The sequence below is a fragment of the Sorex fumeus genome, unplaced genomic scaffold, assembly GCF_029834395.1.
Source record: "Sorex fumeus unplaced genomic scaffold, SorFum_2.1 ptg000072l, whole genome shotgun sequence".
NCBI classification, from domain to species: Eukaryota; Metazoa; Chordata; class Mammalia; order Eulipotyphla; family Soricidae; genus Sorex; species Sorex fumeus.
This window is the reverse complement of record NW_026606129.1, coordinates 63,343,798-63,358,214: the sequence shown is the minus strand read 5'-3', so window position 1 is coordinate 63,358,214 and position 14,417 is coordinate 63,343,798. Positions and strand designations below refer to the sequence as shown.

Genomic DNA, 14,417 nt, shown 5'->3' with positions numbered 1-14,417 from the left:
TAAACTGTGGTTGCAGCTACAAAGCTCGAGGTCTTGTAAAAGCCGGCTGGCAAGATATGATTGTCCCGCAAACAAAACCGCCTGAAAGTTAAAAAAAAAAACGCACCCCCCCCCCTTTCCTAAACCTAATTCTCTCGCTGGCTCTCTCGGTAGCTGCCCCCCTCCCACCGTATAAGAACCCTCAGCCTGGACCACTTTTGTTGTGGCCCAGAGCACCCGGCCTGTTGAAAGTGCTGGAGCGTCTTTGAGCAGTTTGTTGTGATACGCAGGTGGAATGGTCTGCAAACAGATGAATTCAGCCCCTCCAAACGGAGCGCGGAGCGCGCTGCTTTTGTGCGCCAGGCACAAAACGCTGAATTCCTCCGAACTTACTTGGGGCCTGTCTAGAAAAGGGCCTTTCTTCCCTCTGCTTGTACCTCTGGCCACACTAAGTCTCCGCCCGCCCCCCTTCAGACCCCCCTCCCTCTCCCCTCTGATAATCCTTCTCTTTATTTTAGAAAAACACAAAACCCGGTTCCACGCGGTGCTTTAGTGGCTAAAAGTGAAAGAGCTGCCTTGGCAGAATTCAGCTCTATGAATCACTTCGGAAAATTGGTTCGACTGAAAGGCCTTAGGAGGAAAAACGTTTTAATAGGATCCAGGGGAGGTTCTGCTGTTTCAATCTGCTCCTTAAACAGGTGGAGATTGGACCTTCTCAATTATACAAACAGTAAGTACCCATCAGCGGGGAGAGCTGCCCTCCGCATCCTCTCCGCACGCCGCTCAAAAGCAGCAGAGCGAGCCAGGCTTGGCCTCAGAAACCCGATCACAAGTCAGCGATTCTGATCGATTAGGATCGCAAGCAGTCAACTCCGGTGCAGTCTCCCCGAGCCGCCGGCGGGGAGCGGGCCAGCGACGGGGAGGCGCACCGGGCGGGCGCCGAGGCGCACGGGGGATCTGGGCGCGCGGCCTGGCTCCTCCGGACGTACCTGGGGGACGCTTCGGGGTCGTCCCTTGGGCGGCGGGAGCCCTCTCCCGACCTCTGACGCCAGCCCCGGCCAGCTTGGTGTCGCATCCCTTAATATTTGCCCGTTAACAAGTCCCCCCCTCCGAACGCGTCGCCCGCGTCCATGCGCTACATCCTAATGAGGTAATTATCATTTGCGCGTGTTCGGGGCTGGCGCCGGCTCCGTGGGTAAGTGGCAGTTTATTAGCACGATGCCCAGCTCGGCTGCAGAGGGCTAAGGGATACTTTGGCGACTAGACGGACGCCTAAAGGGAAGTGGGGGGCGGCGCGCAGGGTACCTCCAGCCCTCCCCGTCTCCCCCCAAACCTGCAGGCCCCCAAAGTTGTGAATCACGCACGGAACTCCGCCTGGGTTTGGGCTCCTGCTCCTTCCCACCCCCCCCCACACCCGCCCACCCCCCTCCACCGGCAAAACCATCACGATTCCTCCCCCTCCCCCTCCCCCCGTCTCTTCCCTCCTTCCCGACTCGCGCACCGCTCGCACTTTCCCGAGGGGAGCGCGGGCGCCAGTTGCCTCCTTTTAAAGTTTGAGGGGCGGTGGCGGCGGCCGGCGGGCGCGGGGCCACGGGCTGAGCCGCGCCGCCGCCCCTGTCCTTCCCCTGCAAGTGACTCCGTGTGATGTCAGCCGAATGTAAAAGACAGTGCTCTCACGCGGAGGGGAAGATGTTTGCCGTCAACATGTGACAGAGGAGGCGCGCTGCATGGCTCGGAAGGCGTCTCCTTGGCGGTGGGGGAAAGAGGTAAACGCGGGCCGGCGGCCTGGCGCGTCGGCGGCAACTTCGCCCCGCTCCCTGCCCGGCTCCCCGCGCGAGTGGCGGAGGCCGGGGTCCAGGGAGCCACTTGCGGAGGGGGTGGGAGTGGGGGCTAACTCGAGGCTCCTTTCTCTCTTTTTCTCTTTCTCCCTTTTCTTTGTAAGCCCCCCCCCCGCGCCCCCCGCCTTCTCTTCTCTCCCCTTTCAGCTGGGGCCGGTGGGCTCCTTGGCGCACGGGCTAATGGGTGGTAATTTGGTACCCTTGGGTGCACTTTATTCTGCCCCCCCCCCCGTCCATTTGAATGCAAATGGGTGACCCGGACCCGGCAAGGTGCTTATTAAATCGCGGTTTCCCTCCCTGCCTTTTCCGGAATGCAGACTTAGAGGAGTGGGGCAGCACCCTGGCCCAGTCCGGCACGGCTCTGCTGGGCGCGCCATGGCCAGCTCGGCTTCCCTGGAGACCATGGTGCCCCCGGCCTGCCCACGCGCTGGAGCGTCGCCGGCCACTTCCAAGACCCTGGCCTTCTCCATCGAGCGCATCATGGCCAAGACGACGTCGGAGCCCCGCGCGCCCTTCGAGCCCCGGCCGGGGGCGCTGGAGGCGGACGGTGGCCAGGGCAAGAAATCGCTCAACCTCTGCTCGCCGCTGCCCTGCATGATCCCGCTGCAGCCCTTGGGCTACGAGGTGCCGTCCAAGACGCTGCTCAGCTACTCCGAGCTCTGGAAAAGCAGCCTCCGGGCGGGCGGCGGCGGGGGCGGGGGGGCTCCGGTGTGCGGCGCCAGCGGCTTGTGCAAAACCAACTGTGGCATGTGCTGCAAGGCCGAGCTGGGCCTGGCGCCGGCTGCGCTGCCCGCGGGCAGGGTCATCAAGCCGCAGGTCATCAACCAGGCCGTGGGGCTGCCGGCCAGCGGTTCGCTCTACTACTTCAACTACCTGGACTCGGCCGCGTACCCGCCGTCGGAGCTCCTGGGCGGCCACCTCTTCCCGTCCGGCCTCCTCCACGCGCAGGCCCCCGCCGCCCTCGCCGCGCACCCCAAGCTCTTCCTGCTGGAGAACGCCAAGCTGGCCGGCCTGGCCGCGGACAAGTTCGCCCACCCGGCCCCCTTTAGCCCTAAGGAGCGCCTGTCCGCGCCGCTGGAGCAGGTGCTGAAGGAGAACTCGGCCCTGACGGCCGAGCGCGGCGGCGGCGGCAAGGGTCACGGCAAGCTGCCGGGGAGCTCGGCGGACGGCAAGCCCAAAAACTTCACCTGCGAGGTGTGCGGCAAGGTGAGGCCTGGGCCGGCGGGGCGGGCGGGAGGGAGCGAGGGAGGGGGCGCGGCGGGGACTGCCGTCCAGCCACCCAGATCAGTCCCCTCTTTCCAGTTGCGCAGCGCCTTGGGGAGCTGCCCTCTCCAGCCGGGGGCCTAGCTGGGCCTCAGTTTCCTAGTCAGTAAAGTGGGGCTGTGGTTGTCTGAGGCTGCTGCAAGGACTGGCGTGGAGAGTGGGCAGGGAACGCTTTCCAAACGGAAGGGGCACAGGTTTCGAAAAGGGGCAGGGAGGCCTGGTTGGACACGGGGAAGGCAGCGCTGGTCTCCCGCGGGCAGAACGCAGCACCACAAGGTCCCCCTCGTGTCCTTCCCCAGGTGTTTAACGCTCACTATAACCTCACCCGCCACATGCCAGTCCACACCGGAGCCAGGCCGTTCGTGTGTAAAGTCTGCGGAAAGGGCTTCCGCCAGGCCAGCACCCTCTGCAGACACAAAATCATCCACACCCAGGTACGTTACCCGCGAATCGGGCTCGACCCGCGCGCCCAAGGCGTTGGGGAGAGGCTGGCCGGGCGTGCCCCTTTAACCCTCCAGTGGACTCAGGTCCTTCTTTCCAAGCGCCCCCTCCCTTTCCCTTTGGAGGGCCTCTCCCCCGCACCCTTCCCCAGGGCCTTGGCCTCACCGTGCCTGCGCCCCTCTCTGCAGGAAAAGCCGCACAAATGCAACCAGTGCGGCAAAGCCTTCAACCGCAGCTCCACGCTCAACACGCACATCCGCATCCACGCGGGCTACAAGCCCTTCGTCTGCGAATTTTGCGGTAAAGGCTTTCACCAAAAAGGTAACGCGTGCCGGGCGAGGCCCTTTCCTCACCTCACCTCGGGACTCAGCGGGTCACGGTTAGCGGGAAGGCAAAGGATCCGGAGAGTGGGCGCGCGAGAAGCAAGCGGCGGGCTCCGCTCCTCGGCTTTTCTTTGGAATCGGGTTGTGCCGGGCTTTGGGTAGCCGCTCTCCGGGCTGGGTTCATAGATCTCCCCGCATTCGGGCTGGCTGCCCCCAGGGAGGGAGGGGGGCGGAATGACTCCGAACTGGGGAGGGGGCCAGGAAAGTCAGTGCAGAGGGCAGAGGGCAAGTGAAGTGGGGAAAGGGAGGACTCGTAGCGCCCTATAGCAAAGGCATCTCTTTGTAGCTAGGACTCTCTTTCCAAATTAAAATATTATATATATATATATATATATATATATATATCAAGGCAAAATGCACCTCTTGGGAACAACTTAAGACTGGGGGCCGGGGTCTGCTGCTGTCCTCAGCCCTGGTGTTCCGCTGGGATTTTCCACGGCGCTTTCGGGTCTCCAGGTGGTGGTGGTGGTGGTGGTGGTGGTGGGGGTGAGAGGGGGAGATACTAAACGTAGTAACTTTTAAACCGAGGAGGAAATTAGAGGGGAAAAAAAAAAAAGGAGGGCCGAAGCTCGGGTTTGTGCGAATTTCTTGGAGCGAGGCTGCAGTCGGGATTTGCTGCTGAGACTCTGGGCTGCCAAAGTTTCCAGGCCGGCAGAGCACAGCGGGAGTGACGCACTGCAGGCCCTCCGGATCTGGCGGGGCAGGGCCCGGGGCGGCTCCCGGGTCTCCGCACTCCTCTGCCCCCCGCCTGAGCCCCTAGGCTTGACGGCGACCAAGTTTGACAACTTCTTCACTCGAAGAGGTCAAGCCCGCGTAGCCAAGCGTTGCCTTCCCTGAGCGGGCTCCTAGGCTAACGCCCCCGGGACGCCTGTCACCCCCACCTCCACTCCCCCGCCTTCATTCCACATCGGGGACCCGCTCCCCCCTCCTGGCATTCCACTTCATCCCCTCCCCACACTTTTGGGTTTTTTTGTTTTGTTTTGTTTTGTTGTTGGTCTCCTTTAGGGAACTACAAGAACCACAAGCTGACGCACAGCGGCGAGAAGCAGTACAAATGCACCATCTGCAACAAGGCCTTCCACCAGGTCTACAATTTGACCTTCCACATGCACACCCACAACGACAAGAAGCCTTTCACGTGCGCCACTTGCGGCAAAGGGTTTTGCAGAAACTTTGACTTGAAGAAACACGTGCGCAAACTCCACGACAGCGTGAGCCCCGCCGCCCCCTCCACAAAGGACCTGACTCGGACCGTGCAGAGCTGAGAGCTACTGCCTCGCCCTCCCTTCCGACCCCTCCCACCCTAAAACAGATCACACGTATAAACTTATTTCGGAAATTAAAGGAAAGGAAAAAAAAAACCACTATAGCAGAGAGGCTAAAATCTATTTATCGAAACCAGCGTATTTTTGGAAAGCTACACGTTTCCTCGATGACTGGCAGCAAACGCGTGGCTCCCACCTTTGTATATTCGGGAAATTTATTTAAACCCAGTGCGCCGAAACATAGTGACTTGCCTCCCGGGCCTCGGCGTCTCCTGGGGAGGCCGGTTTGGACCCCCAGCTATCACGTGTGCGCCCCGGAAGCGCGCGGCGCGCCCAACCGCCTTTATACAGCCATGTAAATCCTCCTGTACAAGCCGACAAGGAATATAATATACCTACATAACTCAATAAACGGAATCATTAGTGAGCGTTTTCTTTCCCCCTTCTCCCCTCGCCGTGAGGTCAGTTCCGCACCCCCTCAAAAAAAAAAAAAAAGAAAGAAAAGATTAAAAAAAAAAAAAAAGGAAAGAGATGCTAGTAGCATTTTCCTTCTCCAAGGCGACTTCCTCTAGGGTGCAGGGATCAGGGTGAGAAAAGAATCGGTGTTCCAATAGCGCCTGCCTGTTCAGAACCCCTCCCCCACCAGCAGGAGCAAGGGTGCAAAGGCCTACATCTGCCTCCACGTGGTGCCAAGTTTCTATTTGGTGACTGTTCCGGCGCTTGGGATTCTGGGTGTTGCCTTATTTGGGTAAGATTTTTTTTTTTCAATAGGAGGGGTTAAAAGTGGCCGGGTGCTGCCAGAGCCGTGTCGGGTCCCTCCTCGAGCTTAGCGTGCAGTTCTAGGGCAGAGGGCCCGCTCTGGCGCTTCTGAGCTTGTCTCCCTCCCGGCTGACCCAAACGGGGAGCCGGGGGGTGGGGGTGGGAGTGGGGGTGGGGGAAAGGACAGCTTTTGGAATTGGAGAATTGGAGGTCCAGAGCCCCCCTGCCCAGCCGGCCTCTGCGACCCGGGGATCCACGCGGTCACCCTGGGGCCCCCACCCTCGGGTGCGCGGTGCCGCGGGAGGGCGCGCCTGGGCCCCCGGGGCTCCCCGAGGGGCGCGCGGTGAGTCCCATTTCCTGAATAGCTCTCTCCGCGGCCGAGCACGCTGATGAAATGATCTCACGCTTGCTTTCTAAGTAATGACCCAAATTAAGAGAGAAAACAGAGACTCTTCAAACAGCATTACATTAATCATCTAATCATTCCCAGGAGGGGGCCGCCGTCGCCGCCCCGTTTGATCCGAATCTGGATAATCAAGAGCTCGGATTACTGGCGCGGCGCGGCCGCCCACCCCACCCCACCCCCAAGCCCCCTCGCCTCCTAACTCCCCCCACCCCCCCCCCCACACACACACATACACCCCCCAACCCCCCGCTTCTCGATCTCCCGCCACCCCACCCTCCTAATATTGGCGCAGCAATTCAGCCCACGTCTCCTGGAAAATTGCTTCCTAGCGCGCGGGGAGGAAGCGCGCCGCGGGGTCCGGAGCGCGCTTCCCCCCGGAGCGAGGGCGGCGACGGCGGGCAGGGGGCAGAGAGACCCCACGCGCGTTTCCTCGGCAAGTGGAGGCGGTCTGGTAGAGGGGGGGGACTGGTCCGAGCGAACGGAACCGAAGGAAAGTTCCGAAAGCGACTTGAGGTCGAGTTTTCCCAGTGGCCAGCGCACAGTAGGCGCGCAGCTGCAAGGGCCACTGCGGTCTCCAAAGCTCGCCTTTCCTTTCAAACGTCTGCTCCGAGTCGAGCGCTCGACACAGTGTATCGCTAAACGTTTCACACACCACTCACGCACGGGGGGTGATTGCTCCCACTTTGCGGATGGACTGAGAAATGGAAACGGTGGCAGAGATCAGCTGAATGGCAAGTCTCGGGGGCCCCCCAGACAAGCGAGGGCCGGGATTCGAACCTCGCTGGGTACTGTTGGCGGGGCAGCTCTGTCCTGGTCGCAGCCGAAGGTTGCAATCTCTGGCCCCCACCCAACTAGCAGACCCATTGCGCGGGGAAAGAGAATTGTCGATTTTGTTTGCACAGAGGACGGCGACAGCTTCCTCAGGCTGTCGCGGGGTATTTTTAGTACCTCCGATTCAGAAATAGGAACGTGTACATTAGAATTCCGTTTCCTGAAAGGAGAGCGTCCTCGTTTTTTTTTTTTTTTTTTTTTTGTATTCCTCCCTCCCCGCCCCCTTCCCCAAGTCTGGGAAGACACAGCCAGGGGAGGGGGGAGACTAGGAAGCGAGAAGGAATTTAAATGTTAGTTCGAGCTGGCTGCAGTGCGCTGAGGGGAGATAGGAACCCAGCGAGAGAGATGAAACTTGGTGGATGCTAAAACCCCAGGAACCCCCAGGATAGATGAGGAGGCCTTCCAGGCTAAGATATAGAACTGTCACCTTGCTGTCCCGCCCATCTGGCTGCCCCTGGGGACATGACTGGTTTGCAGACTCCGCTCCTTTCCTTGTTCTCCTTCTTTCTGGGTTTTATTAGCCCACTCCACGTTTCTGGGATACCTTGGGTGCCCTGAGGACACTCAGCTTAACCTGAAGCCTTTCTTCTATGCCTTTTGGAACGGATCCTCCTTAGATATACTTCTTGAGATGAGACAATCAATAGTCAGGGTAAGCCTCCCTTCCTAAGTAGTTCCAGAACTTTGGAACGAGGAACAAGTATCCCCAAACTTTAGTGGAAAGGCCTCCTCTTAGAGAATTGGGGGTTGGGTTGTTTGTTTGGTTTTTGCTGCTCCCCCCGAACCCACACACACACACACACCTAGTGGTGGCTCAGCTTATTCCTGGCTCTGAGACCAGGGATCACTCCAAGCAGGGCTTGGGGAACCAAATGAGGATTGAACCCGGGTCGCCGTGTGCAACACAAGTGCTTTTCCTTCTATACTAGACTTGGGTTATTAAATAATTGGCCTGCTGTGAAAATTATGTTCGTCATTAGGAAGAAAAGTTACATTGGGGGAAAAAAAGTAGATGGATATCCCATCCGCAGAGAAAACTTTTTAAATCAAGAGGACTCTTAAGAATCTTTTGTATAATAACATCACAAGAGAAACACAGGACACCGGTCTCTGGAAACTGGAGGGATGGGTCTGGGAGAGGGGCAAGGGTTTCTGTGTACTAGAAGGCAGGGGAACTCAAGCTGATGGGCGGGGCAGGAGGCAGCTCCCTCAGGGATTGCTCATTGCCAAGGCACTGAGAGCAAAGGGTTGGATAACTGGCTCTGGGGGGGTGGGGAGAGCAGAATCTCTTGCATATTCCAACCTCTATGGGGGTTGTTTCCTCATAACTTGATTGTTACTTAACCTTCACACTCATTCCTGTCAATCGCTCTCACCTGAGAAGGTGTCATTTCACATCTGGTGGTAATTGTAGATAAACAGAGTTCTTCAGTATCTATAGGTTTATCTCTGCTTACCACCGACTTGAAGTCACTCCTCCCAGGTTTAAGATGTCTGCTTCCTTCAGGGGTGGCCGCAAGAAAGGATTCCTTCACCTGAAAAGTAGTACGAAAGGAAAAAGGAAACTTCTGCTTGAATTACTAAACACCTTTCACAGCCAGGGCATGTCCTGGAGCCAAGACGAAGCCTTTTCAGTAACCACATTAACTAGGATTGCTTCTTAGTTATTCACCATGCATCGGAATTGATGGGTGCAAGGTTTTGTTTTCTGATTTTTATTTCTCCCTTTTCATATTAAACATGACTTTTAGTTTGCAAAATTCACAAATGACTTAAACAAGGTAGTCATCAACTGCATAATAATATTCTAACCTTGATTAAATTGAAGAGGCCGCCCTGAAAAAATATTTTTTTTTAAAAAATCAAATTGCGGGGGAGGGGAATTCTGTCACAGACACAAAAAGGCTCCAATTATCTTTTCCCCTACAAGATGTTTGTTCTGTCCATGACTGCTCACACTTCAGCAATCTTGCCAGCAAGACTCAAAAAAAAAAAAAAACCCTCCTTCTTCCAAAGCCACAGCCTTGTACATAACAGATTGTACAGTCCTATTGCCTTAGGCGGGTTAGAGGTTCCTCTCTGCAAAGAGCGACACAGAGAAGTTGCCAGCATCCAGACACATTTTGGGGAGCACTGTGCTCATTCTTGCCTTGGCTGCAGAAGCAGATCTATGCAGTCCCCGTTTCACTCTTCAGCTCACAAGAGGATAGGAAGTTGGCCGAGCTAGACCCAAGAATCACAGCAACTAGCCATCCAGGTGTGTCGGCGGTGAATGGGCTCAAGGAGGAAAAGGGGGGGAGGTGGGGGAGGGGCTGCCCAAGAGAGGACCCGAGTCTTGAGAAAACGCTGGGAAATAAACAACCTCAAGGCAGCTGCGTTGCCCTTTTCCCTGCACTTCCCTCTCAAACGTCTGAGCAACCGGTTTGCTCCTAGAAACATGTTAATTGCCAACGGAGCTCATTAAGGCATGCACATGCAAAACACAGCAAGAAAGATTAAATGGACAAAAGCGCAATAATGAACTGTCAACAATCGGGCCCATCTATGCGACCAGGATCACTCAAGAATGAGGCATTTAGAGGCAACAAAGGATTGTCTGGGACAGGAAGAAAAGACGACCTAGACTTTTGTTTAGTCAACACAATTGATTACAAATGAGAGATTAACAGGATAGCTTCAGATTTTTTTTAAAAGAGGCAGAAAAGAAAAGTCCAATTAAGTCCACCGAATGTTAACTACATTGCGTTCCATGCCTAGCCCCAAAGAAATTCTCATTAAACCATCCCTGGCGATCCCTTTTGGAAAGTAATTTGTCTCCCTGATGGAGCAGAGAAAGAGAATCGTGTAAAAGAAAGCGTTAGTTCTTGGCACAATGAGCTTAGGAGACACACTAGAAAGAGCCAAAGGGGGAGTTAATGAGCATCTGACAAACTGCTTGGATTCAGGCCTAGAGAACAGCGATGAAAAGATGAAATTGGCCAACAACTATTCTTTATATCAAACATAAAAAGGCCAATCTGAAATGGGGCTGCTCAAAACTGGTTGAAAGTACATCGCCCGGGAAAAGAGAGCTACAGCCAGGCCCCTCGGTGGACACTGGCTAGAGAGAGGCAGAACACAGTAGACCAGAGGCTAGGAAATGGGCAGAAAATGGACACTTAATCGCCCAGCAAAATCCCGCCCCAGGGTTTTGGAGGTGCTGATTTGGTACACTCCGACCACTTTGGATGGTACATTCATTTGTCCGAAATGCATGGGGCTAGCCTTTGAGCATCCCCTGAAGCATCTTGTAATCTGGTCATTAGCCACTGCTAATCATCAAACACTCGTCTCCGTTCTAGAGCCATAGGTCCCCTCAGGAGCACCTTGTGTTGTAGTTCACACCCTCCTACTCTCCCTCTTACTGACCACCCCAGCATATCTTCGTAGTTCTGCAAGGAGTGGAGGTGACAAGGAAATGCAGACACTGAGGGCATAAGACTTTGTGGAACAAACAGGTCATGAAGTATTTGTGGGGAGGAATGCTCGGTCACATGCAGTGGTACTCAGGGATTGCTCTTGACTCTATGGTTAGGGGACCACATGCAGTGCTAGGGATCAAACCGGCATCTCCCATGTGCAAGGCAAGCACTTTAACCTCTACACTGTCTCTCCAGAGGAAGAATTTAAAGTATGTGTTATTGTTCATCTGATTGTAAGAAACCACGCCTTTTAATGTTTCTTTTCTTTTACAAAGCAGGTCAGCAGCATGTGTCCATATGAGACTCATATCATACGAAATGTGAACATCCAGGAATGGCAGAAGCGTTTTGGAGAGCGAGTGCCAGGTCAATGGAATCTAAGGATGTGGTGGGGTATTCAGCTCAGTCCACCACTAAGGCGCTCAGAAGAAAGACTGTGGCTTCTCCTGCCTTATTTAGCCTATTTTTGATATGGGACAAGTGCCATCTCAGATACTAGAGTGCAGCATTTAAATCTTGATTCTAGGCTTTGTAGTCTTTCAAATCCTTGGTAACAGCTATCACATCTCTGAGGGCTTGGCTTGCACCTCGGGATTCGCTCATGCTTCCTGGGGGAAAGAAATATTGGTGACTAGAAGTTAAGAATGGGGGGAAAGGAACATACCAATTCAAAATAAAAACCATCACCTGAGATTAAAGACTAGTTCTGGTTTTCAAAGCACAGAGGTGTTATAAAATCTCACAAGGTACGTTTCCGGAAAGAGGAAAGAAATGAGCTTTACTGTTGCAGATAAACCAGTCTGATATAATTAGTTCTTCACCACGGCACCTGTTAAGGCCACATGAGCTGACGTGATCACCGCTGTTTCTCTTTTCCACACACTCTTATAGTGCGAAGTCGTATTTGGAATGCTTTTCCCCAGAGCTTAAATGCCCTTGGTTTGTCCTTCAAAGAGGGTGGTCGCAAAATGTCTAGGTAAGATAACATCAGTTAGAAGTTGAGTGACGGGGGTAAAGCCTGGAGTACAGTTTCAGAGAGGTCAAGTTCAGATTCTAGCCTAATGTGGGGGAACTGACTTTTTTGCTTCCTTATCGGAAAACAGCACTACACACACACACACACACACACACACACACACACACACATTCACACACGCGCGCGCCACTTTTATGTGTATGCTATTCCTTCCTTTCCTTTCCCTTCATTATTTTTGTGACATTCTTATTCATGATGACCAGGGTTTGCACACATGCCTGACTGCTGCTAGCACATTTTTAAAATTTAATTTTATTTGGGGGTGGGGGTGCACACAACTGTTTGTGCTCAGGGATCACTCCTGGCAGTGCTCCAGAGGATCATATGGGGTGTGAGGGAAGGAACCCAGATCAGCTGCATACAAGGCAAGCTCTTACCTGCTTTCTCTCCAGCTCTTCTCTGGCACATTTTTCCAGTGATGATTAGGATTGGAATTCACATATAAGGCTGCAGTGCAAACACACTTGGGTACGCACTGGGATTTGCACTCCTTTTTGTTATGGTGCTTGCATGCCGCCTCACCACGGGTCACACTCTTAGCTGAGGCAACCACGTCATGTTTGATGATACCTGCAGTGCTCATTGCAGTGCTCATACATGCTGGTCAGAGGTTGCAGTTCCTGAGCCTGGTTCTCAGACATCTTTTAATTGTGGTACTTGAAAAGGTTTGTGCATCTTCTAGCAGTGGTTACACACACCCAGCTGTGGTGTGAGCGGAAATCTCTTGCAGCACCAGGGATCAAATTACAGGGCCGTGTGGACATGCTCAGGACAAGTGGGATTCTGGGAATTTGAAGTGTGGCACTTGTGAAGCAGAAGCTGTCAGTGCCTTTGCTTGTCCTTTGGGTCTTAAAACTGGCTGTATTATGATTGGCCAGGCTCCTCCCCTGTCTCATATTGTTGTGAAGCTAAAACAAGTTAACAAAAATAATTAGAATTTAGTACAGTACCTGGATCAGACATAGAAGTATTCTAGAAGTTAGCAATTATTGTCACTGTCACTGTCCTCCCGTTGTTCATCAATTTTCTCGAGCGGGCCCAATTTCTCCATTATGAGACTTTGTTGTTACTGTGTTTGGCATATTGAATACATCGCGGGTAGCTTGCCAAGCTTTGCTGTGCAGGTGAGATACTCTCAATAGCTTGCCTGGCTCTCCGAGAGAGGCTGAGGAATCAAACTTGGGTCAGCCGTGTCAGCCGCAAGCAAGGCAAACGCCCTATCCACTGTGCTATTGCTCCAGCCCCAATTTTTTTTTTTTTGCTTTTTGGGTCACTGTGTTTGGCATATCGAATACATCACCGGTGGCTTGCCAGGGTCTGCTGTGCGGGCGAGATACTCTCGGTAGCTTGCCGGGCTCTCCGAGAGGGGCAGAGGAATCAAACTCGGGTCAGCCATGTTGGCTAGGTGCAAGGCAAATGCCCTACCGCTGTGCTATCGCTCCAGGCCTTACTTACTTTACTTTTTGGGTCACACCCAGCGATGCACAGGGGTTACTCCTGGCTCTGAACTCAGGAGTTACTCCTGGCGGTGCTCAGGGGACCATATGGGATGCTGGGAATCGAACCCGGGTCGGCCACATGCAAGGCAAACTCCCTACCCGCTGTGCTATCTCTCCAGCCTCACCAGCCCCTATTATTATTAGGAAAACTTAAATTACTAATTACTTAAATTACAATGCTTTAATATGGCACATTGTTAAACATTTTGTTATTAGAAAAACTCTGATTACTATACTTTAATGTGGCATTTTATTAAAAAATTTTTTTACCTATGTAGTCTTGTCGTCTCATTATATTTTAGGTAGATTTTCATGTCCCCATTTTAGAGATGAACAAACTGAGTTCTCTGAGAATTCCATGAAAAATTCCTCTAGATAATACTGCTAGTGCTTCATTAAAAGGGAACAGATTATTCAGTTTGACCATAGTACTATTGTACTAATGTGTGAGAGAATCACAAAGTCATACAAAAAGGGAAAAACAGCACCCGAATGTTAGTTACTCAGATGCCAAGTCAGTGAATGGCATTGGAATTCGAAGTCTGGAATTGGAATTTTGACCCAAAGCTGTTGGTTCCTCAGACCACACTTCGAGGAGATACTGATTTAGCACTGTGCATTCAACCGCCACATGATATAGCCTCTGAAAGACAAAAGCATCAACAAATTCTTTGTAAGTTACCTCAGGCATTTGTACATTCACTCAGCAAATATGTGTGCAACTCTAACATGATAGACATTATCATTATGTTGGGAGCTGGAGATGTAAGAAAGATAAGGCTGAAATCTCTATCCCAAGAATATACTTTAGTGGGAAAGACTCTCTCTCTCTCTCTTTATCTCTCTCTCTCTCTCTCACACACACACACACACACACCCCAAAAAACCCATGAGGGGGACTGGAGAAATAGTATAGCCTGCCTTGCAGCACAGCTGTGACCCAGGTTACTCCCAGGCACCACATATGGTCCCTCAATTGCTGCTAGGACTGATTCCTGAGTAAGCCAGGAGTAAACCCTGAGCACAGCTGGGTGTGGCCGCCACCCCAAATAAACAAATATCCCCAGGACACTTGATTATGAAAATAAACTTAGGCATTCAATTCAGTGTAGTTTGGGATGGGCTAGCGGACATTTATTACTTTTGCCTCTGATCTTCATTGACTCATCTGGTGACGGTATCAACCGCTCCTTCGAAGATTTCACCACACCTGCCTGTTGGTCTTAGTGCATACGGTTAAATTGGAGCTACTGTGT

The 14,417-nt window shown here is 53.3% G+C and overlaps 1 protein-coding gene across 2 annotated transcripts; it reads left to right on the top strand.

Annotated features, from left to right (window-relative positions):
- The first annotated feature begins 493 nt into the window (after nt 1-493).
- Nucleotides 494-5,590, top strand: FEZF2 (FEZ family zinc finger 2). 2 transcript variants are annotated; one of them, XM_056129053.1, is made up of 6 exons: nt 494-709; nt 1,612-1,745; nt 2,135-3,023; nt 3,380-3,514; nt 3,710-3,842; nt 4,910-5,590. In XM_056129053.1, exons 3-6 carry the CDS (start codon nt 2,193-2,195, stop codon nt 5,167-5,169), a joined length of 1,359 nt encoding a protein of 452 aa, XP_055985028.1. In that variant the 5' UTR covers nt 494-709; nt 1,612-1,745; nt 2,135-2,192; the 3' UTR covers nt 5,170-5,590. The 2 variants fall into 2 exon arrangements, with proteins under 2 accessions (XP_055985028.1, XP_055985029.1); XM_056129054.1 differs by having other exon boundaries at nt 520-709; nt 1,631-1,745.
- The last annotated feature ends 8,827 nt before the right edge of the window (nt 5,591-14,417 follow it).